Raw genomic sequence first — 22,764 nt, 5'->3', positions numbered from 1 at the left:
TTCTCCGCTACTTGGTAAGGATGAAGACCATAACAAAAACAAAAGGAAAAAAATGGCATGAGGATGACCATTTGTTGATTTCATACCTCTAAAAGGGAAAAAAAACTTTTTTTAATTATTTTTTACTTTCTCTTTGGTTTCTTTTTTTCTTTCTCTTTTGTGTCTTTATTAGTAATTTGATATGAGTTGACAAAGTCAACTATCACTTGAAAAAAGAAAGAGGTCCAAATGCCAATTTTGGAGGTATGAATAGAAGCTCCCTTCCTTTAATTAGGAATAAATAACTTGAGGAAACAACATATGATGTGACTGCTTTGGCTTGGCTTAATTACTGCTCTACAAGGTTAGATGCTACTCATTTCTCACTCTTAATTTTCATGTTATGGAGTGTGTGCAATGGCGGATCCAGGATTGAAATCTTGGGCCGGCTTGGATTTCTTAAACAATATATATATATATATATATATATATATATATATATATACACGGAGCCAGAATTTTAAACTTATTGGGGCACAAAAAATTTAACATACTATAATATATAACCGAACATATTCATCTTCTCCAACACCCACCATGCATTCAAATATGAATTTAAAGCTAATCTATAGAATTATTTAGCGTCTCCCACAAGAAAGATATTAACTTTTCCCTTGATCTCTATCCAACTACAGCCCGGATTCTTTTTCAAGCCTCGCCGATCAATCCTCTCCCTCAACTTCTTCACCTCTTCCCACTTTTCTGCCTCTGCATAATATTTGCTAGAAGTATAGAATACCCAATGTTTTCTGGCTCTAGCTCAAAGACATGCTCTGCAACTTTCTCTGCTAGTTTCACATCATGGTGAATCCTACAACCACAGAGCAAGGAACCCTAGACTCTGGCATCTAGATCAATTGGCATCATGTTAATAAATTTATATTGCCTTCGTTAGATTCCCAGTACGAGTAAGAAGATCTATCATGCAAGCATAATGCTCCAACACACTAGGCCAATAACCTCAATATACAACACTTTTTGCACAACGAAAAAAAAAAAGATGTTGTGTGATGATGGAAAGTCAATCATACAACACGATTAAGAACCCTACGTTGTATAAAGCCATAAAAATTTTGACGTTTTTATGTAGAAGGTGATTGCACAACACTGATAAAAAAAAATTTGTTGTGTGAATGATAAAAAAAAAGAGCGGCATATTTCCCTCCTAGTTTGACACAAATTTGGGTTCAAATATGTATTACATAGTACAACGGAATAGTTATATCTGTTGTATGAGTATAGCTTGCAAAATGTTATACAACAGTTTTTTTACTTTGTGTTGTATGATCGAGGAAGATACATTGAGAATGTTTGGATGTGCCTCCCAATGCCACTCATTCCCCCCAAATCTGCAAATTTTTATTGACATATATGTGATGTTGCAAGCTCCTACAACATAAATGGCTTATTCATGTTGTCTGAAGAGAAATGCCTATCTCTAGCGCCAAAGCTAATACTTTGATTGCATATAGCGGGAACTTTCCCTCTTTAAAATCTCAGCTCAAATTTAATGTCTACATAATTAGACAACATAATTTGATCCGTGCGTTGTCTGATTTCATAAAATGCCTCTTTGACATCTTAATTAAGGCTATTGACTTTGTCTCCAGCCACTTAGACAAAATAGCTATTTCCTCTAAACCATCGTCTCCTCTCGCTTTCTCTCTCTCTCTCTCTTCCCATATCGCTCTTCTCTCCTATCGTCTCCACAATCCCTTCCTCCATCTACATGTACATCACCGCCGAGATTAGGGTTCTATTATCTTGACTCTGCCGTCACTAAGTTCCATTTGTGAAGAAGATAAGGATTCTGTGTACTGGGAAGAGGGAGGAGGTTCTTCGAGATCTGCTGAAGATTAGGGTTCTTCGATCTCTGGGTCTATAATGTCGATTTGGGGATTTGTAGTCTACTCGATTTGGGGGTTTCACGACAATTTGATTTGTGGGGATTTGTGGGCTACTGGATTTGGGGATTTGTGGGTACTCGATTTCCTCATATCCACTTCCTTTCTCCTTCATCTCTCCCTCATGGTGGCTGCACATGGCGAGTGAGCAAGCGCTGATCCTCATCCACAAGTGCAAGCTTTAGAGTGTCCTATAACATGTCGCAACCATCACTAAGGACATCAAGGACTCTGAATTCTTCAGCTTCATCACTAGTGAGTAATTTCACCATCTCTTCTTTTTGGTATTTGTTCTTATGTTCAATCACTTTTGGTTCAATTTGAGATTAATTGTTTTAGTGTTTAGGGCCAGCGATAAGTGTTAGAAGGAGAAGAGGAAGACAATTAATGGTGATGATTTGCTGTGAGTGATGGTTTCCCTTCTCTCACTTTCTCACAATTTCTTCTCCAAAGGTGATCAATTCTCTCAATTTCGTATTTATCTTTGTTCGTCTTGAAATTTGATTTTGGAGAAAGTTTCAATTGGAAAATGTTCAACAAAGTTCGAAACTTTTTCATATATTGGGTCTTCAAGATATAGAAAGACCCACCTGCACTAGCCCTTCAAGTGTAATTAAGCACATATGGATGAAGGGTTTTGTTGTTTTTGGTCTAAAGTTTTGTTTTGTTTTGTTTTGTTTTGTTTTTTGACTGATCTCTCAGCAACCAGTCTAAGAAGTTGTTAATTCAAATTGGAATTTGATATATGAGTTTTTCTATTTGCAGGGTATTTGTCTGTGAGCCCAAGTTAGAGGTCAGTTTGTCGCTCTGTGGTTTGTGAGGCTGCTCCAACCAAGAGGCTTGATTATGTTGAAAAGCGAGCTCGCCAGGTTGAGAAAAGGCGCATTTACAACAAGTCCAAAAAGTCTGAGATCAAAACTAGGTTGAAGAAGGTATTTTCTTATCATATTTACATTCTCTGTGAAGTAAATTTATTCAGATTATTTTTTTTATGAAGATGTTATAACTTCTGGGTTTCAAGAATTCCTTTAATTGGCTATTTTCTTTTAATGTCTGTAACATTGGTGTACTTGTGTGTGAAAGATGGCATATTGAGTCTATTGACCTTTAGATGTTCAGAGGATGATTTGTAAAGTCACATGGAATTTACTTGCAACTACAATGTGACGCATACTTTATATTTAGGTAACTTCTATTTATTTATTTATTTTTTTTTAAGCTTAAATTTTGGGCATTAGTATCAAGTTCTATGAGCTATTGGTATCTAAACCTTAGATTAAATTACTTGGGAATAAATGATTATCAGTATCTTACTTTTTATTGTGATTTTCACTCATAATCTGTTTTATCTTCTCTTACAGCTATTTTGTCTGCTAAGATTGAAGTGAAATTGTTGACTGGGGTTATCTAGTATAGTTGTTTATCCAAACTCGTTATCATTGATTTTAAAACAAACTTCTGATCAAACTACCGCAAATTTTTTTATTATTGTATTCTTTTCATATGATTTGTGCTCATGGGTGAATGCTGGATTGCATGCTTTGGGTCATTTTGGTGATGATTTTTATACATATAACTTCAAACTTGAATACCCAAGTACCTAAAATGCTGTCTATAACTAGAAAACAAGTGTACTCTATTGTTCAAATCCAAGGCTTTCAATGCTGTCTATAACTAGAAAACAAGTGTACTCTCTTGCCCCCAATCGATGCCTCTAGAGAGAACCCCCTCACGGCTCATCGATTACTCAGTACGTCTCTCTTTCTCGTAATGGATTAATTTGATTGATTAATTTGGTTGTTTTTTTTTTTACAGTGGATGATACGAATAAGGAGATAGAGGAGGTTCAGAGGCAGAGGAAGTCCCCGATCTGGTGTGTCAGACTGTCAGCTCGACAACTTCCAGCGCATGGTCGATACCTTCACCACCTTTCGATGGAAGCGCCATCAGGTTGATATTTGTCCAATCTTTCGCAAATTATGAGCTCTAAAACCCTAATTTGTCCTTGGGTTTGATTGAATTGTATTTGTTTTGTGTTGAAATTAGGTCGATTATACGCAATGGAGCGAGGGCTGAAGATTCCTCAGAACAAGTGCACCAAGACCACCAATTCCCTCCTGATTTCACTCATGAAGCTGCTTGAAAAGGTCTTTTCTTCTCTCTTAACCACTTCTCTATACCATTTTTGAGTTTACTGTCAACTGGGTTGGTCTGTTTGCTTTGTTTTTATCAAGGAAAATAACAATGGAACTTTAGCTTTGCTGCCATTACTTGATTTTTGGTTCAAAATCGAATGCTGAGGCTCCCTGTAACAGTCAGTAGATTAGTGAAGCTGTGATATGTTTCTGCTGCTTGTAATTTCAAGAAAACAAGAGTACTTATATATTTCGGCAATGTCAGGGGGTTCTTGTAATTATACTATTTGATTCTAAATAAGCTATACCATTTAATTGGAAGTTCATTAGTGGAGGGGTTTAGGAGAACTCTTTAGGGAGAACATGTGGTTAGTTTAAATTTGTTGAACGCAAATGAGATTGCTGTTTGTTTTTGGTTTGTACAGGCCCTGTAAGTTCCCCATGATCGGGATAGGATTGTGACCAGTCCTTTATGACCTCGAGGACTTGGTTTTCCCTGTGTTTTTTTTTTAGAAATGATATAATGACAAAATTCATAGATTTGAATGCCATCTTTGTTGGTGTCTATTGACACTTCTACGCTGCAAGCATTTTCTTTGAATTAACCAGTTTGGTGTGCTTCAACTTGATGTGAGTTTTACGTTTTGCTATGCCACTTGAAACTTTATATATTCTTTTTGGTTAAAGTTGAGGATACAAATGTGTTATTACTGATTTGAAGGTTATATATAGTTGGATTTGAGTAGTTCACCTTTTTATATCTTTTTGTAGCTTGAGCAGAAGCAGAAGTATGCGGCTTGAAAAGCAGCAGATATAAAGAAAGTTGTGAAAGAAGGAAGGAAACCTCAGGCTGGCCCCTCTGCAGGTGATGATGATCTTTCAGTTCCCTTGAGTACAACTAGTGGTTCATATGTATGGTTCTAAACTTCACACTAGTTTTCTTTGAGCCTTTTGGACGATTTGGGCTTCTCCTTCTCCTTCTAGTTTTTTTCCCGACTTATTTGGTTTGAAGTGATAATCAACTTTTCATTATCAAGAGAACAAAGTGATGAAGTTTCACCGTTTATCTTCAGTGCATAACTCTTGTTTAATTAAGTCATAATTGTTTATCATAATTATACTAAATGTCCATTGTTGTTCTAGTTTTGTTTTCATCTGAAGGTATCCCCTGTTTTATTAGAAAAGTGTCTTCTTATTGTTCTGTTAGTCATGTAATTACAGGGTAAAAATTGGCCATGGGATGTTGAAGGTGATTCCATATAACTGATTATATAGGAGGGGTACCCCATGTCCCCCAATATAAGTTTGTCTTTGTTATAGCTCTGCTTCTCTTTTTGGGTATTGCTGCTATAGGCTTGATCATTCAATTCAGTGTTAGAACATGTGCTTTCAGATTTTGTAATATTAGATGAAGACGTGTGCTTTCTGATTCAGTAATATTAGATGAAGCTCAAGTGCTAGTGCATGTTTGAGTTAGCTTACTAAAAGTACTCTTCTTACATGTTTTGCAGATAGCATTGGAGGGCAGTTACAAGGAAGAATTTGTTCAAGGAATTTGACAACCATCAATGAAGACTTCATAAGAGACATGTTTTGGAACAACATGTGTATCAGCTTGGCTCCTATGAATCGGCAAAGTATGTCGTGAAGGCGTATGTGTAGGATAAAGAAAAGCATAAGAGGAAGTAGGTTGTTGCTGAAGGAAAGCATCATTTATGTGCTTCTCTGCTGGTACAATATTCATGCACTGTGTGGCATGTTTTGTAACAAATAGTTTGTATTTGTATCAGCTTTTGATGTCCCAAGTAGATGGGCATGCATTTGAATGCTTTTCTTCTTTCAATGTTGGCTTGGATGATTGGAAAATCCTCCCTTTTAAAGTTTGAATGCTTTTCTTCAAATAGTATGAGTTGTATTACTCATTTCATAGATTCTAGTGTCTTTTCTTTACAATTAGTCACTGTTCATTAGGTAAAATGGAGCATTATTATCAATGCACAAAATCCAGAAAAGACGAGTATCACACAATAGAATTTCTAATGTTAATAATGTTGTCTTAAGTAACAATTTGGATGTTCACACAATGAATCCTTATATAACATGCAACGGTTCTAACAAACATACGTTGTCTTATTTACAATCACACAACTGTAATAACTAGAATACGTTATCTAAAACTAACACACAACAATAAAATTTCCAAAAGTGAAGTGTGAGGATAACTCATACAACAGAGAAAATAAAATGATGTTGTCTGATTCACCTTTCATACAACGGCTCGGAAACAACTTTCGTTGTGTGAATGATGCCAATAACATGTACAGCATGACTGCGCGGCAACTATGGCTGCCATCTGCCAAGAGAAGGCACAACAGTTTTAACCAAATAAGTGTTGACTGTTTGTGATTCACACAACGGGTTTCCACCGTTGTGCCATTTTTCATCACACAACGGAGATCATCCAAATCACACAACGAATTTGGTCCGTTGTCTGTTAGCTTTTTTGGCCTAGTGACATGGCCGGCTCGATTAATTTGTAATCATTTCCATTAATATCAAAGAATCTCCATCCTTACTGAAATAATCTAGAATGCTTGCAAGCATAACGTATAGAGATGAAGTATGGTGGGTGTTGAAGAAGTCTAAAACTAATCTGAAGCAGTAAATATATATATATATATATATATGTGTGTGTGTGTGTGATATAAACAAATATTTTTTGTCCGTTTAGTTAACTGGGGCACAAGACCCAGTTGGTCCCTTGGCGGCTCCGCGCCTGTATATATATATTATGGAGAATCTCGACGGTGTGAGAGAATTTTATTAATTTTAAAAAAATGTACACCTAGTCGGGGGGGGGGGGGTGGACGTAGCGAGCCCGCTGGCCTCAATTCCTCATTAATTTACCCTTGGAGAGATTGATTAATATGATGTTAGCTATCTATGAATCTCCACCAAAACTTAAACCTCCAAAAATACACATAACAAAGAGACAGAGATAAAAACAGGTTTGTACTGCAGAAAGATTATCCCACAGGCAAGCATGTTAGGTGCCAAGATGCTAGTACCATCCATGAAAACAAACACTAAAGACTGGGTTCTGTACTAATATCTCTTCAGTTACACTAGCAGCTTGATTTCCTTAAAAGATTATTGCAATTTGGTTCAATTTGAACCACTGGAAACTGGAATTTATGCCAATTTGATTTAAGGAGAAGAACAAGGCTTTAGTTTATCCGAGAGGCACACGCTGCAAGGATTCGTTTATAGTCTAAAGCTCAACAGAAGCCCCAAAAAAAAAAAGGAGTGAATCAAATTGCAATTTCTGGTGCATCTATGAAATGGGCGCACATCAATTAAACCCACTTACCCACATCAATTAAACATTTAAACCCACATCAGTGCATCACATTTAACCAACATCAATTAAACAATAAATTGCAAATTTGCAGAACAAGGAGACCGAGAGAATGCTGCATACTAGATTTCCAGAGTAAGAGAATTTGAGATTTGACTGCAACCTTCATTCTTTAATCCACGAAATCTTCAATCCAATACAACCTACGAAATTGAATTTCACATCAATCCTTAACCCTATAAATTGCCCCAAATTGGATTGAACAAAATTGAACTTACATTGAATTCATTGCCCCAAATTGAAGAGGGAGAGTAAGAGAAGTAGATACGACTTGATCTCTGAGAGAAGTGGAGAAGGGAGAGCCGCAGGCAGCGAGAGGAGGAGCTATGAGAGACCGTAGGCCGTAGTTGATGACTTGATGATTGGAGTCGGGAGTGGCCAAGTGGGGAGTTACTTCAGAAGGGCTACTGGGCTTCTGGAGTCTGGACCCTAGACAATACCCAATTTAAAAAAAAAAAAAAAGGTATACATCTAATTTTTTTTTAAGCCCATAAATCTCGGACGGGCTTGAGCCCGCCCTAGTCTGTACATAGATCCGCCCCTGAGTGTGTGGAAGGAGAGAAATTGTAGAGTTTGGGATGGAAAGACTAAGAATGCTTGTGATGTGGTGTTAATGGCCATTCCAGACTAAAGGATTACACTTTTCATAACCAAAAGAGGATGGAAGGTGCAAGGCAGAGTGAGAGGGTGACAAGATGAAGGTGCATGCCCTCCGAGTGGTTGTGTAAAAATAAATGTGGATGGAGCATTCAACTCGTAGACCAAAACAGGGGGCACCGGGTTGGTACTCAGGGATGTTTCTGGAAATTTGTTAACTGGAATTGGTAGACCACTTGTTGGTTTGTTGTCAGCAGAGCACGCTGAGCTACTTGCTTGTAAATGTGCAGTGGAGTTTATTATAGAGCAAGTTGTTCAACCTGTGATTTTGGAAACGGATTCATTGGTTGTGCAACAACAATTGACCACTGCAGGGGACTCCAATTCTTCTTTGTTGGGACGTGTTTATGAGGATTTAATGGTGCAATTGGCTGACTTGCCTGCTGTACGCATTACTCATGTCAATAGAAAAGGCAACATGGCAGCACACTTGGTGGCTGCTCAAGCTAGTACTTTAGGAGAATCTTTGGTTTTCAATTCTGTTCCTTCTTTACTTACTGCTGAAATAACAGCTGAACTTTGTACTTCTTGATTTTGCATTACTCCAATAAAATGTTGACCTCATTCACCTTAATTTTTTTTTTAATAATTAAAATAATGGATGAGGCAATATTAGCTCCTCGGAAGTAGACGATTTAGGGAGCAAGTCCCACCATCAAACCCGAAGGTGAAGGGTCTACCACACTCTGGGAGCCCACCGCCCGTCCCCTTATTTTTTATATATAAATAATAAAGAAAAATACAAACAAGAGAAGGTAGGACAAAAGCCAAACCCCAAAAGTACAGACCAGAGAAAAAAATAAAAGATGGAAAAGAAATAAATTTTCCATCTTGGAACAGAGAAAAAGAAAGAGATAACTCCAAGAAGCCCAAATCAACATCAAGAAGAAACACGAGAATAAGGGAACCCCTGGTCATCCATTCTCAAGTATGGACAAGGTTCTAAAAAACGGCCTAGGCGGCCGCTAGGCTTCAAAGAGCCGTTCGGATTTTGGTAAAGGCGTTTGCCTTAGGCGCTGGCCTGCTAGACGTCCACCAAGGCGCTCTAGGTGGGCTACGCGGAGTCGCCTGGAGCTGGGCGCTGAAATAATTTTTGTGTTTTTTTATCGTCGAAAATCAAAACGGTGAAGAAAGACAGAACGAGATCCCATTCTCTAAACTGAAACACTGAAAATCTGGGTCTGAACTGAATGTTCTCTCAGTCCCCTTGATTCAAAGAACACATGACAACGCGACCTCTCTCCTAGTGTCCTCGACAGTCGACGGCGGTTCCGATTGCGCCAGCGTCCTCTCCGATTGAATTCATGTTCTTATGAAGAAATCGAAATCAATGAGGATTCCGAGTTTGAATGCGAATCGGAGTTGCTGGTTTCTGATGAGTTAGGGGTTTTCACTGCAAATGAAATGATGACTAGAGTGGAGAGATTTCCAGAAACACCCAAATGGCAAAATCAAAACTTGGTGAATTGGGTAACACAGTAATGAAGAAATACGAATTGGATTTTGATTGAGATTTCTGGGTGTTTGAAATTTCAAACAAAGCACTGCAAAGATTGAAGCTTTATGATGAGGGAAAGAGAATAAGGATTGGGTTTTGGTTTATTTGTGATAAGGGGTTTTGGTTAAGCTACGAGGATGGCCTTGGGGATTGAAAATTGAAAGAGGGCATTGCAGAAGTTTGTCAGAGAACAGATGGTTAGGTAGTTGAGACTTAAAAGAGAGGTGGCCTGTTGGTTTTTGCTTTTTCGACTCAATGGGGTTTAAGGGGAGGGGAGATAGGAGATTCTGATTAGCAGGGGGCTAATTGGGAAATAAGGCCTAATTATAGATGAGATGTCCAGGTTATGTTTTCTCTACTTTGATAATTATTTACGATGAATTGTTTGACTTTAAATATTTTTATTTATATAATTATATGTCATAAAATGATAAATATAATTAAAAAAATTAAAATATTAAAAACCGCCTAGTCCCCGCCTAGGCCCCTAGGCGCTACGCCCCAAGTCACCGCCCGACTAGCGCCTAGCGTTTTTTAGAACCTTGAGTATGGAGAGATCTCGAGTGGAGGTGAGGCTTGCCAAATCAGAGATGAAGAAGCCAAACCCAAATTTGTTAACCTATCTGCCACAGAATTGCCTTTGCGAAGAACATGAGAGCAGTGAAATGTCATTGACCAAATGCAAGATAAACAATTCAACCAAGCAATGCGCAGTGGCCAAGGAGGTGCAAATGAGGTAGAGGAAATACATGCTAAAACACTCGTCGAATCACTCTCCAACCAATTACAATGCCAACCCATTCAAAAAGCAATCTCAATACCAATTATAACTCCCATTAACTCTGCAAAGAAAGTTGAGTGTTGACCTAAATCTTGACAATAACCTCCAAAATATTGACCATTCGCAACCCAAAAAACACCACCACAAGCTGCAAGGCTAGGATTACCTTTAGCTAACCCATCAGTGTTAAGCTTAATCCATGGGAAAATAGGGGGATGCTAGAGAACCAACCGAGGAGCAACTGATTTGCGAGCAACTGGTTGGATTCCCAAGCTCACTAGCAACTGAGAATCCAACACAGCACGGGAATAACCAGGCAAATGAGGAGCAGCAAACCGTAACCAAGATTTAATAGAGCAAAAAACATTCTTATTATTAAAACAAAGCTTATTATGTGTTTTCCAAATAGCCATGAAAGCAAACAGACAGCCAGCAAGCCATAAATTTTTTAGTTGAGGAGAAAATGGTTTACCAACAATTGTACTCCATAAATCACCATTTAAGCCATGAGTTGGTAATGAAGTACCAAAACAGCATGACAACCATTGCCAAACATGCTGAGCGAAGGAACAAGAAACAAATAAATGAGTTGAGTCCTCTATAGTGCAAAAAGAGCAAAGTTGACATACTGAAACCAATGGGATGCCTCGTCGTTGAAGTTGGTCATCTGTGGGTAATTTGTTATGGAGGAGGCGCCAAAGAAGTATAGAGAACCGTGGTGGAATAAAATGCCTCCAAACTTGAGCTTGTGGACCATTAGAAGCAAAGTGTGGATGTAGAAGATTATATCCCTCAAAAAAGGAGAAAAACCCATTTCCCGAATCCTCCCAAATCAAAAGATCATCTTCAGGGACAATAGGGAGGGGCAAACTATGAATCTCATCTACCAGAGTTGGAAATAAAGTAGAGAAACGGTGTGGCAAACTCCATTGCTGACCAGAAATAAAAGAAGCTACAGTAGTTGTTGAAGGCTTAGGGAAACGATTGACCTGGAGCTTATTAAGAAGAGAAGTATCAAGCCACCGATCAGACCAAAAAAGAACAGACTTACCATTTCCTATGAGCCATCTTGAGTGTTGGAAAATTATTGGAAGAGTAGCTTTCAACCCCTACCATAATGACGAACCAAAATAGCGATAATTCATATGACAGGAGATCGAGAACCTCGTACATGCAAAAGAACTCCATAGCGATTTCAAAGTGAGAGTACTCCATCCCATGGTCAAGAGAGCAGCCCTATTAAGAGTCCTAAGATCTCGCAAACCAAGCCTAGACTCAGCTTTAGGAGCGCAAACTTGGCGCCAAGAGACGGTAACCATTTTCCTAACGACAATATTACCAGACCAAATAAAATTACGTGCACAAGCCGATAAATGTTTCAACAAAGATGGTGGCCACAAGTACACTGAAAAGCTATGAAGAAATAAACTTTGAAAAATATCATGAACCAATTGAACTCGGCCTGCCATAGATAATAATTTTCCATACCACCCAGCAAGACGCGCTTTTGCTTTGTCAGCAATAGACTGAAGATGAACACATCGTGGCTTACCCTTGAAGATAGGAACACCTAAATAAGTGAAAGGAGCAATCCCTGACTTGAACCCCAAAATTCTTTGAACATGCTTACGCCGATGAGAATAAGAATCCCCCATATAGAAGGTACTTTTATTTTTGTTAACCAATTGTCCAGAAGCAGCACCATAAGAGTCCAAAAATAACTGCAACCGATTAAGGGATGAAACATCACCTCTGCAGAAAATGAGCAAATCATCAGCATAGAGCACATGAGTAAGCTTGCAGCCTCTTGGCAAATATATAGACTTTACTCTTCCAGAAGAAAAAAGAGAAGAAAGTCCCCTACTAAGAGCTTCCTCAGCAAGACAAAATAGAAGCGGGGAAAGAGGATCACCCTGTCTAACCCCGCGAGCACAAGAGAAGAAACCATGGGAAGACCAGTTTACTAAAATTGATAATCTTGCTGATTGGAGAATTGTATGAACCATATCCCCGAACCTTGAAGAGAAACCAAACTGCTCCTGAACTTGGAGAAGGAATTGCCAATTCAAAGTGTCAGAAGCCTTAGCAATATCAACCTTGATGCCCACATTAATTACCACCATAATTTTTGCGATCTAATAAATTAAAACCCTTTGACACCAACCCAATGCAATCTGCAATTCCACGACCGTTCAGAAAAGCTGTCTGTTCTGGAGATATAATCTGTGAAGCAATAGGACTCAATCTATCAACCATGATCTTCGGAATGATCTTGAAAAGAAAATTAGCTAGAGCAATAGGACTAAAGTCAGATATCACAGAGGCCCCCTCTACTTTCGGAATAAGCACAATAAAATTAGAATTCACATTAGGGTAGAGCCAATTTTGTTGGAAAAAAAATTGCACAAAATCAATGACATCATCACCCACAATATCCCAACAATTCTGATAGAATGACCCAGGAAAGCCGTCAGGGCCTGGAGAGCTAGTCGGATCCATAGAAAAAACCACATGACGTATCTCATCTGAAGTAGGCACCGAAACAATACTAGTGTTCTCATCGCGAGAGACTAAACTTGGAATTACCTGGTAGCAGTCAACCACACCAATTGGAGCAGAGCCTGGACCATACAAAGTCCTATAGAAATCAACAAATGATCGGCAATATCATGCTGGTAAGTAAGTTAGCCCCATCTTGCAGACAATGAATATGGGCACGTGATGATTTAGAATGGGCATAAGCATGGAAAAAAGAAGAACACTTGTCACTCTCTTTAAGCCACTTAACCCGGGCCCGGTCATGCCAAAAAGCCTTTTGTCGACGAGTTGCCTCAAGCACCTCAGCTTTGGCAGTAACTTCAGCTTCCAAGATGATATCAGAAGGCCCAGTTGTAGCAATGTCAAGCTGAATAGTTTGTAATTTAGTGCGTGCCAACTCCAGGTTTCTATGCACATTCCCAAAAATAGTGTTATTCCAATTTTTCAAGCAAGCTTTCAAGGCTTTCAATTTTTGTAAGATAACATACATGGGGCAGCCAACAATCGTATTTGTTGACCAACAATTTGCCACCAACTCATGAAAAGATGGGTGAAGAAGCCACATGGATTGGAAGCGAAATGGCTTTGGACCAGTCAACAGGAAACAACAAATACTTAACTTGGAACAAAAGTAAGATAACAACTTGTTGTGCTTCTAGTATATTGGGTGCTGAATTTTCTTGCTAGGAATGGTTATACTGAAATCTGTGCAACTTTAGGCTCTTCAGGGATCGCTGACCTACCTAAATTGTTATACCTTTTGTATTAATAGAATGTTTGAGTTAAGTGATTCGCTTCTGAAATGAGAGTAAATTTTTAGGGTTTAATTGTGTCTTGGACACTTTCAAATAGTTTGCTTAAACAAAAGAAAGATTAGAACTTTAGAGCTTCTTGTTCATTGGGTACTGAGTTTTCTATCTATGAATGGTTATTGTGTTGGAATTAACCGATATGTACAAGTTCAGTAATCTGCTTCTAAAATGAGAGGTGTTGAGCTGTTGATGCATTTATTTGTGCCTTCAGACTTGGTTTATGGAGTTGGGACTTGGGACCAGCCTCTTCAGTTGGTCTCGTCTGTGAAAATGTGACGGAGAAATGCTAGTCGATCATTACCATTCACTTTTGTGAAACTTCCCACCTACACTTACCAGTTACTACTCGGCAACTTTGCAATCCACATAGCTATGTCGCTTGTGGACTCAAGTCATTGAACCAGCCAACCAGTTATTGGGGTTTATAGTCTTATGCCATCTTGACCTAAACACATGAACCAAGTGAAGAAGACTATGGATTAGGGACCTCCACTCCCCAATTGTGCTCTTAAGATTATGTTCCCTCCCTATTCAGATTCATAGCATTTGACATTGCATGTGTTCTGTTTTTCTAAATTGACTTTAAATTTCCACTCAGTTTGTCTGTAAAAGTAGACATGCATTTGTGCTCAGTTAGTTGAAAAGTATAGTGCATGCATGCATATTCTTACCTATTGCTGTTATCAGTTTTACTGGCATGTAACTAAAAATGCTCAATATGTAATCATCTCCTAGTAGCATTTCCCTTTTTCAAGTTCTTTAGGGATTGGTGTTGGGTAAACTATAATTTTGTGTTAAAAATCTCTACAGATTGAGTTTGGCCTACAACAGTCGTATATTCCTAGCTCTTGATGTCGAACATATAGTCCACAAATATTCATATATCATGTGAAAGACTCTCCTAATATCTCAAGGAGAGTGTTTCATTGTTTTTCGAATATGGAGACAGAAAAAAGGTCCAAATTGCTAAATTCTCTTATTGATCTAATTCTATTCAAGTTATCTAAGTTTCCCAAATATTCATGGTGTTGTTGAAGGAGGTCGACATAATGTATGCCTCTACAAACTAGGGTTTAGAGTTGTAATAGGAAAGTGTTATAGGTATTCAATTGTATTCGGATTCTATTACCTTTTGGGTACCTTATAACTCCCTATTTAAAGGGCTCATATTATCAATGAGAATACACAATTACAATTCTTCTACAACATGTTATTAGCACAAGTTCTAACCCTAGCCCAAAAGAAAAAAGAAACCCTAAAAACTCTCTCTCACACAAAAATCTGCCGTAACCCTTCTTGCCCACAAAAACCCTAGCTCGACCTCCTCCCTGTAGCAAGTCTGCCTCCCACTGCAGCCTGCAGCCCTCCTACCTGCGCCTCCTGCAGCCCGCTTTGCACACCAGCCCGCACACCTGCGCACCACAGCCTGCAACCTGCACCAGTCCGTTGCAGCCTGCAGACCACCGTGCAACTTGTCACACTGCTGCTGCTCCCTGCCGCGCCACTGCACCAGCGTCCCTGCCTTGCAGTTTCTGCCCCGCGCACCTGCAGACCGAATCTGCTACTGCCTGACCGAATCTGCTACCTGCTGCCTGCCGCACTACTGCCTGCTGCAAGCCCACTACCCACCGAAGCTGCTGCAAGCCTGCTGCCTGCCGAAAATGCTGCCAAGTCTGCTGTTTGCCGCTGCTGTGAACCCCGATAATTTTGTTCAATTACTTTAGATTTTCATACGGTTGATTTCGAGTTTTATTTCTGATATTTAGAAGTTGAGTTAGTCCCGAAATACTTGGGCTAGGAACTAGTAGTAAGGCTGGATTTGGTTCGATTAAATTGGGCCTGTAGGAGACTTGGGTCAGCCCACATTATTGACAGGGCCGGTCCTAAGATTCTAACGGCCTGAGGCGAAGAGTAAAAATGTGGCCATATATATATATATGTATATATATATATATATATATATATTCGCTCCAAATAACAGTACAAAATCATGTATTTTGAATAAAAGTAAAAGTAAAGATGAAGTTAATAACAAAACAAAAGTATATCAATATTTATTCCCTACAAAAGTTTAATTTGGGTTAGTTTTCCATACGGAGAAGAAAAGGGAATAGTTCTTCATATGGAAAAAGGAAAAGAAAAGTTTATATGGAATAGGAAAAGGGAAAAAAAAAAAAGTAAGCTGGGCCACAGGGTCCAAGAAAAATAAGTAATTAAAAAAAAAAACTGAAAGAATGAAGCTGTTGGATTTGGGCCCTCCTCAAATCACTTAGCTGATTGAAAAAACCAAAAAAAGAAGGAACTGGAACACAATTCGAACCTTGGTGGGGAAGGATGTGAACTCTCTTCATTTCCGCTAGAGCAACACTGCGTTTCTTGATTAGTGAAGCAAATAGTATTTATATATACTATCTATATTATATTTTCAGAAACTCCGGAGGCCCCCGGGAGCCGGTGGCCTGAGGCGGCTGCCTCAGTTAGCAGCCCTCAGGGTCGGCTCTGATTATTGAACATATTGAGGAAGTTTAATTAGAGCATCAGCTACCTGAGTGCATGTTGTAGATGAAGTGTATAGCTGGGAAGGAGACACGCGTCTAGGCTTCTGAACACCTACCGACCCACCGACTCACTCTCACCTATTTCACCTTCCTCTCTTCTAGTCTGTCCCAAAAACCATGCAGTGAAAGAAAAATCCAAACCCAGAGTTTCCTTCACCGAATCAATTACCCTCTCCTTTGTTTCATTAAAACCTTTACCAGTCTCACCCTTCTTCTTGTGTGATCCTTACCACCCACTATAGATACCAGCCATGATGGTTGTTACCTGAAGGGAAATATGGGTGTCTAACCCATCATTTGAGATTGGCCATCTTAGGCTTGGAGTTTAGATCGATTAAGGTAAGCTCTTGAGCCCAGATATGTTCTTGGTGAATTAGAAATCAGGTTGTACAATTTTGATAATTTTGGTCTTGTTGGTAATTGAGATTGGACGGAGGAAGAGAGAATTGGAGAAGTGGGTTCTGGCGTTCATTGCTGCCATTGAGAGTTAGAGGCGTTGGGTGTGGGGCATCAACGAACCTATTCACTAAATTGGTCGAGGAGCTGTTAAGATGTAATCATATTCATGGTTTTTGGTTCATGCATGTTGAGGTGGTGACGTCCTTGTGAGAATCATGGAACAAGTTTAGTTGGTTTAATTGCTTGCTGTTAATTAAAGAATCATGAGTGGGTTTGCTTGTTGATAGCTTTATCGTTTGGTGATTTTGGATAATTGTGTTGTTGTAAGAGCTAGAGTGATGGACGTGATTGTTGGGTATAATTACGGTACTTGACCAAAACTAGATCAAAGTTGAAAATTTGGTATGGTTTTGAGATTCAATTATGAGCTGCATGTTGGTGTTACGATATAGAAGGTACAATTGAGGTTTTGGTCAGAAGGTTGTTGGCATGTTATGATGCTTAATTATAAATCAAAGGGAGGCCATGATTATAAAGTTTGGTATATGCTATGTTTGACGGTGAGCTTGTCTCCTTGGTGAAAGTTATGTACTCTATATAGAATTATTTGATTGTAATTCATAATTGGTCGAAATTGGTATATAGGTGAAGGATAACCGTTTGTCTCTAGAGAGTTACTAACCAAAGATTTGTCGGGTTTAGGATTTCCAGTTACCCAAGGCTTGAGCAACAAAGGTGGAAACCCGGAGATTTCTTGAGTATGGATTCCAGATAGGGGGGACTCACCTACGCCTCGCTAGAGTTTTCTGTACATATTCGTTTTAAGTGTTGCATGACTTATGCACGGTTTCGGTATGTTTTATTTATATTTATATTTCTACTTTATTCTATTTTATTTTATCGACACGGAAATAATTATTAACGTGTCGGGACCGTGCTATACGGTCAAGTAAGTTAGATGACTTGAGAGCGAAGGGTGGCTCTGACTTCCTTGGGTTCGATCCCCTTGACCTCCGGAGGGTTAGTTATGCCGGTCGTCCGGGTATTTCCGATCGTAATGCCGGGCCCGGTACTTGTGTGTAGGTAGGTAGTGGACGCTCTCACTACGCGTACCTGGTAAACATTCTATTTGAGGTAAGGCCGTGTAGTTGGTCTATGGGACCGGTCATCTGGTTTGTGAGCTATTGGGATCCCGTCTACGAGTCGTGTACTTAATGATTTTCTTTACGTTATTTTTATGTTTTACGCATTTCTAAGTTCGTGATAATCCTTTACTGCATGCTATTTATAAAACCTAGTGGGGTTGAGCTCCTCTACTGGGCGATGAACGTATGTGATGCTCACCCCTACTTTCCCTCCAGGAACTGAGCAGGAGCTAGATGAGGACCAGACTTAGACACTTGGGTGTTGGCATCGTCAAGTTGTGAATAGCTTCTTTTGGACTTGACTGTTGGTTTGGCAGGTGTTGATCAGTCTCCCTCCTTTTGAAATTGTGAATGTGACTTTGTCTTTTTGTGGGAACCTTTGTAAATTTGTTATTATCCGCCTGCCTATCTTTTGGTGTGTGTTACTTAGCGTGAATCTGAAACCCGAACCTTGGACTCATGACTTTTGTGGAATGTAAATAAAGTACTCTTTTGTTGTAAAATCTTTACGCTTCCGAATCGTACTCTCAACCTCAATCGTAAACATTTTTCTCACCACAATTCTAAAAGGCCTTGCAAGCTTTTGTGGCACAAGCTGCAGACTCATGTTCAGAGGCTTGCGGCGCTGTAACGTAATCCTTCCGGGGCTTTACAGCTGCTGCCTCCACTGCTGTCGCTGCTATTCACTGCTGCCCTAACACGCGCGTGTCCTCAAACCAAGAACCATAACATAAGTTTTTGTGAATTAAAGTTGCTGCTTTCATGTATTTTAAATTCTTTTATTTTCTGCAGAATATTGGAATATATGTTGCCAAATGGTTTTGAGTATTTAACAAAGCGGAATTGTGGGGATTCACGCTTAACGAACTAAGTGTGTTCGTATGAACTAAGAGTGTTCATAATTAAACGAACTAAGAGCGTTCGTGTGAACTAAGAGTGTTCACAATGCTTGGACTAAGAGCGTCCGTAAGCATTAAATTGTGACCATATTAAAACATTATTGTTTGGTCTAATCCAAAAGAGATTCTTGAAAATTGATTTCTTGGTAGCATAGCTCGGAAATCTTATTATTTTAGTTTTCGTGGAAGTTTAGCTCCGAAACTAATATATATTTTCTTCTTATTTTCAGGATGTCGAATGAACCAAGGCTCGACTTTCCTATGCTTGACTCAACAGGCTCGGATTACCACAGTTGGGTAACCGATGTTGAGAACCACCTCACTTCAAAGGGAATATTACCCATAATCTAGGCACCTAACCCGGATCTTGTGTTCGTCCAAACACCTACAAAGCATGCTCAAGCAGTTATCTTGATGCGACGCCATATGGACAAGACACTCAGATTGGAATATATGTCGATCAAGGATGCAAGAGAGCTATGGGTAGCGCTAGAAGAGCGCTTTGGCAATGTCCAAGATTCCCTCTTCCCTGACTTGAAGGTTCAATGGAACAATCTACCCTTTGCTGACTTCAAGTCTGTTGCTGAATATAATTCAGAAGCTCTTCGCTTACAATCCATGTTGAGATTATGTGGACAACCTGTCACAGAGCAAGAGCTAATTGAGAAGACTCTCTCCACCTTCCCCATTTCAGTCATTGTGGTATCAAAGCAATACCGTACTGAAGTCAATGCTGAAAGGATCACGAGGTTTCATCAGCTTATCAATATCATATATGTAGCTGAGAAACATGATAACATACTCGTGAGGAATTATAATTCAAGGCCCGTTGGAACTAAGAGCGTTTATGAGGCGAATTATAATGCACCCAAAGGAGGGCGCAAGGAGCGGAACCCTAGGAATAAGGGACATGAGGGACGTATAGGTCCATATAACCGCCTTAATCAGGAAGGAAACCACAAGTTTGGAGCGGATACATGTGGTGGCAATGCCACACGTGGGAGAGGGTGTCGTGGCAACCCTAGCCGTGGTGGTGGAGCCATAGCTCGTGGTGGTGGCACCGTGGGTCGTGGTGGTGGCGCCAACCCTCCTAGGGAACGACCACAACGTGTACCTCAATTAAAGGGAGGCAACCACAATGACATGTGTCATCGATGTGGATCAAGTGAGCATTAGTTCAAGCAATGCAAGGCAAGCGAGCAACTAGCTGCAAGATACAGGGCATACAGGGACCTGAGGGAGCAAGAAGTATACCTTGTAGAAGAAGAAGAAGAAGAAGATGGTGGAGATGTTAATGTCACCATAGAGGACTTCAAAGCTGAAGATGAAGTGCACAAAGATGCCGCAGATTTTGATTAGATTAGTCCTTTTTATTTTCCAAAAATTATGTAATAGTCAATAAATGACAATTGTATTAACTTTTTCTTATGTGGTGCACCCAATAAAATATGATGTCTAGAAAAGTCATGGAGATAATTGGTACTTAAGCGAGCCTCGCTCCACCAACATCTCTCTCTACTTTCCTGGTCATATTTGATTGGAGTAATCAAACGGATAGAGTGACTACAATATGTCTCAGTTTGATTTTCTTTATTTTGGATTAGACTTTTTGGGACCATTTGATGTAATCATTGGCTACATTTATTAATAAAGTATCGTATTATTCAATGTCATGGACATGTTTTTAATTTCTAACTTTATTATTTTTCAGTATGTTTCCTGGAGAGTTGGAATGCCTTGTTGATAGTGGCACCACACATACTATATTGTGTCCTAGGAAACTATTTTTATGGATGACGCCTAGTCGATCTTCTGTGACTACGATGGCTGGACCATCACAATTGATTCATGGTCGAGGACCAGCTCAATTTATGATGCTAAATGGCACAAGTATTAATGTCACCGAAGCTCTATATGCTCCTAGGGTTGGAAGGACCCTATTGAGTTTTAAAGATATAAGAGCCAATGGTTTTCATGTGGAAACACATTGTGAGAATGGACAAGAGTTCCTTTGCATCACCTCTAATGACTACGGACATAAACGAGTATTAGAGAAACTTATGTGTCACTCTAGTGGGTTGTATGCAACCACTATTCGAGTCATTGAATCCAACCATGTCATGAGAGATGACTTATGGGATTCTGACACATGTAGGCTTTGACACGATCGTCTGGGACATCCAGGTCGTGATATGATGATCCGTATATTAAAGACTTCACACGGACATCCATTTTTCAAAACGAAAAGAAGTCAGAACCAAAATTTGGTCCAAGATAGGACTGGTGCCGCCTACCCCCTGCGGCCCAATGCCTCCTTGGTCCCTTTATCTACTTCTAAAGTTAATTGTGACTTTGTGGCTCAACCGGATTCTTCTACGGTTGCTTCTAAAACCCATCCTTCGTTTTGCAAAGAATGCTCTCTCGCAAAATTAGGATCGAGACCATCCTATGCAAAGGACACTAAACAAAATATTCCATTCTTGCAAATAATCCAAGGTGATATTTGTGGACCTATCCAACCAACTTGCGGACCATTTAGATATTTTATAGTGTTGGTTGATGCATCGACACGATGGTCACATGTCATGCTCTTGTCCACAAGAAATGCTGCATTTGCTAAACTCCTAGCACAAATCATTAAGTTAAGGGCTCACCACCCTAATCATCCCATTAAGTCAATTCGTCTTGACAATGCTGGAGAGTTTACATCAAAAACTTTTGATGACTATTGCATGTCCATTGGATTGAGGTTGAACACCCTGTTCCTCAGGTTCACACCCAAAATGGTCTCTCAGAAGCCACCATTAAAAGATTTCAAATGGTTGCTAGAGCATTGGTTATGCGCACCAATCTCCCTGTTTCTGCTTGGGACTATGCAATTTGCATGCAGCAGTGCTTATTCATCTGAGGCCTACTGCCACTCAACCCTTTTCTGCGTCTCAGATGGTTACTGGATATGAGCCTGATGTCTCGCACTTACGCAAATTTAGGTGTGCAGTTTATGTGCCAATTGCGCCGCCACAACGCACCAAAATGGGTCCTCAAAGACGATTGAGCATTTATGTTGGATATGACTCTCCAATCATTATCCGCTACTTAGAACCCTTGACAGGCGATCAATTTACCGCTAGATTTGCGGATTGTCACTTTGATGAGACAGTCTTCCCGTTGTTAGGGGGAGATAAGAACAATAATGTTTAATAGGAACGACATGAATTGTCGTGGTCTGTCCCCACTTTATCTCATCTTGATCCCCGAACCGCACAGTCCGAAATTGAGGTGCGGAGAATTCTCGATCTTCAGAACGTAGCAGACTCAGGCGTTTTCTGACATCGCTAAAGTGACAAGATCACATATACCTGTTGCAAACGTGCCTACAAGGATTGATGTCCCTAAAAATAGTGGACATGGCACCACCCCTAGGGGTATTGGGCATGGCGCCGCCACCACTAATGGTGATGGAAATGTGGCTCAGGCCGGGCTCCCAGCAAGGAAACGTGGGAGGCCCAAAGGTTCACTACAACAATTCAAGGCTTTTACTGCGCAAAATTTACGGCGTGTAATTTTTTGTGCCATAAATGCCACTCTTTTACTGCGTGCATTTTTTGCACGCCGTATATAACCTTTGTCAATTACTCTTTTACGGTGTGCATATATAGCATGCCGTTAATAACCTTGTTAGCTAGTCTTTTACAGCGCGTATAAATAGCACGCCATAAATGTGTCATATCTTTTACGGCGCACATTTTAAGCACGCCGTAAAAACATACAAATCAAATCTTATTTACGGCTCGCAAAAAAGCATGCCTTAAAAACATCTCTAAAAAAGCTTAATTACGGCTGCAAAGAAGCATGCCGTAAATAATGATTTTTAAGGCGCGAAATTTTCACTGAAAGATTTGGTTTTCCCTCTCAAGTTTCTCTTTCCTCTTTTCTCAACTTTCCCGAAATTTACTTACTTTTGTTACTTTTCTATTCTAA

At 39.6% G+C, this 22,764-nt stretch overlaps 1 protein-coding gene and 1 long non-coding RNA gene across 4 annotated transcripts; both read left to right on the top strand.

Moving 5' to 3' along the window:
* The first annotated feature begins 2,740 nt into the window (after positions 1 to 2,740).
* LOC121048979 lies at positions 2,741 to 5,762 on the top strand. Of its 3 annotated transcripts, none has more exons than XR_005799071.1 (5): positions 2,741 to 2,875; positions 3,759 to 3,893; positions 3,990 to 4,090; positions 4,850 to 4,943; positions 5,590 to 5,759. XR_005799071.1 is itself a non-coding variant. In XM_040505353.1 (5 exons), the coding sequence occupies exons 1-4, from the start codon at positions 3,083 to 3,085 to the stop codon at positions 4,877 to 4,879; spliced, it is 312 nt and encodes a 103-aa protein (XP_040361287.1). In that variant the 5' UTR covers positions 3,069 to 3,082; the 3' UTR covers positions 4,880 to 4,990; positions 5,590 to 5,762. The 3 variants fall into 3 exon arrangements, 2 of the variants coding, with proteins under 2 accessions (XP_040361287.1, XP_040361286.1); XM_040505353.1 differs by lacking the exon at positions 2,741 to 2,875 and adding an exon at positions 3,069 to 3,128 and having other exon boundaries at positions 4,850 to 4,990; positions 5,590 to 5,762; XM_040505352.1 differs by lacking the exon at positions 2,741 to 2,875 and adding an exon at positions 3,069 to 3,128 and having other exon boundaries at positions 5,590 to 5,760.
* Positions 5,763 to 17,829: 12,067 nt separating this feature from the next.
* Positions 17,830 to 18,314, top strand: LOC121049446. The gene is made up of 2 exons (XR_005800237.1): positions 17,830 to 17,873; positions 18,101 to 18,314. It is a non-coding gene; the product is annotated as an uncharacterized LOC121049446 (long non-coding RNA).
* Positions 18,315 to 22,764: the final 4,450 nt, after the last annotated feature.

Source organism: Rosa chinensis, chromosome 5 (genome assembly GCF_002994745.2).
Source record: "Rosa chinensis cultivar Old Blush chromosome 5, RchiOBHm-V2, whole genome shotgun sequence".
Taxonomy (NCBI): domain Eukaryota; kingdom Viridiplantae; phylum Streptophyta; class Magnoliopsida; order Rosales; family Rosaceae; genus Rosa; species Rosa chinensis.
The sequence above is the reverse complement of the archived record's forward strand: the minus strand, read 5'-3'. Positions and strand labels throughout refer to the sequence as shown.

Excerpts from the sequence above, each read along its gene's own strand:
- LOC121048979 (XM_040505353.1), top strand. The coding sequence starts at position 3,083 with ATGGAATTTACTTGCAACTACAATGTGACGCATACTTTATATTTAG. Across the intron at positions 3,129-3,758 it reads GACGCATACTTTATATTTAG|TGGATGATACGAATAAGGAG; the intron begins GTAACTTCTATT and ends TTTTTTTTACAG. Across the intron at positions 3,894-3,989 it reads TTCGATGGAAGCGCCATCAG|GTCGATTATACGCAATGGAG; the intron begins GTTGATATTTGT and ends TGTTGAAATTAG.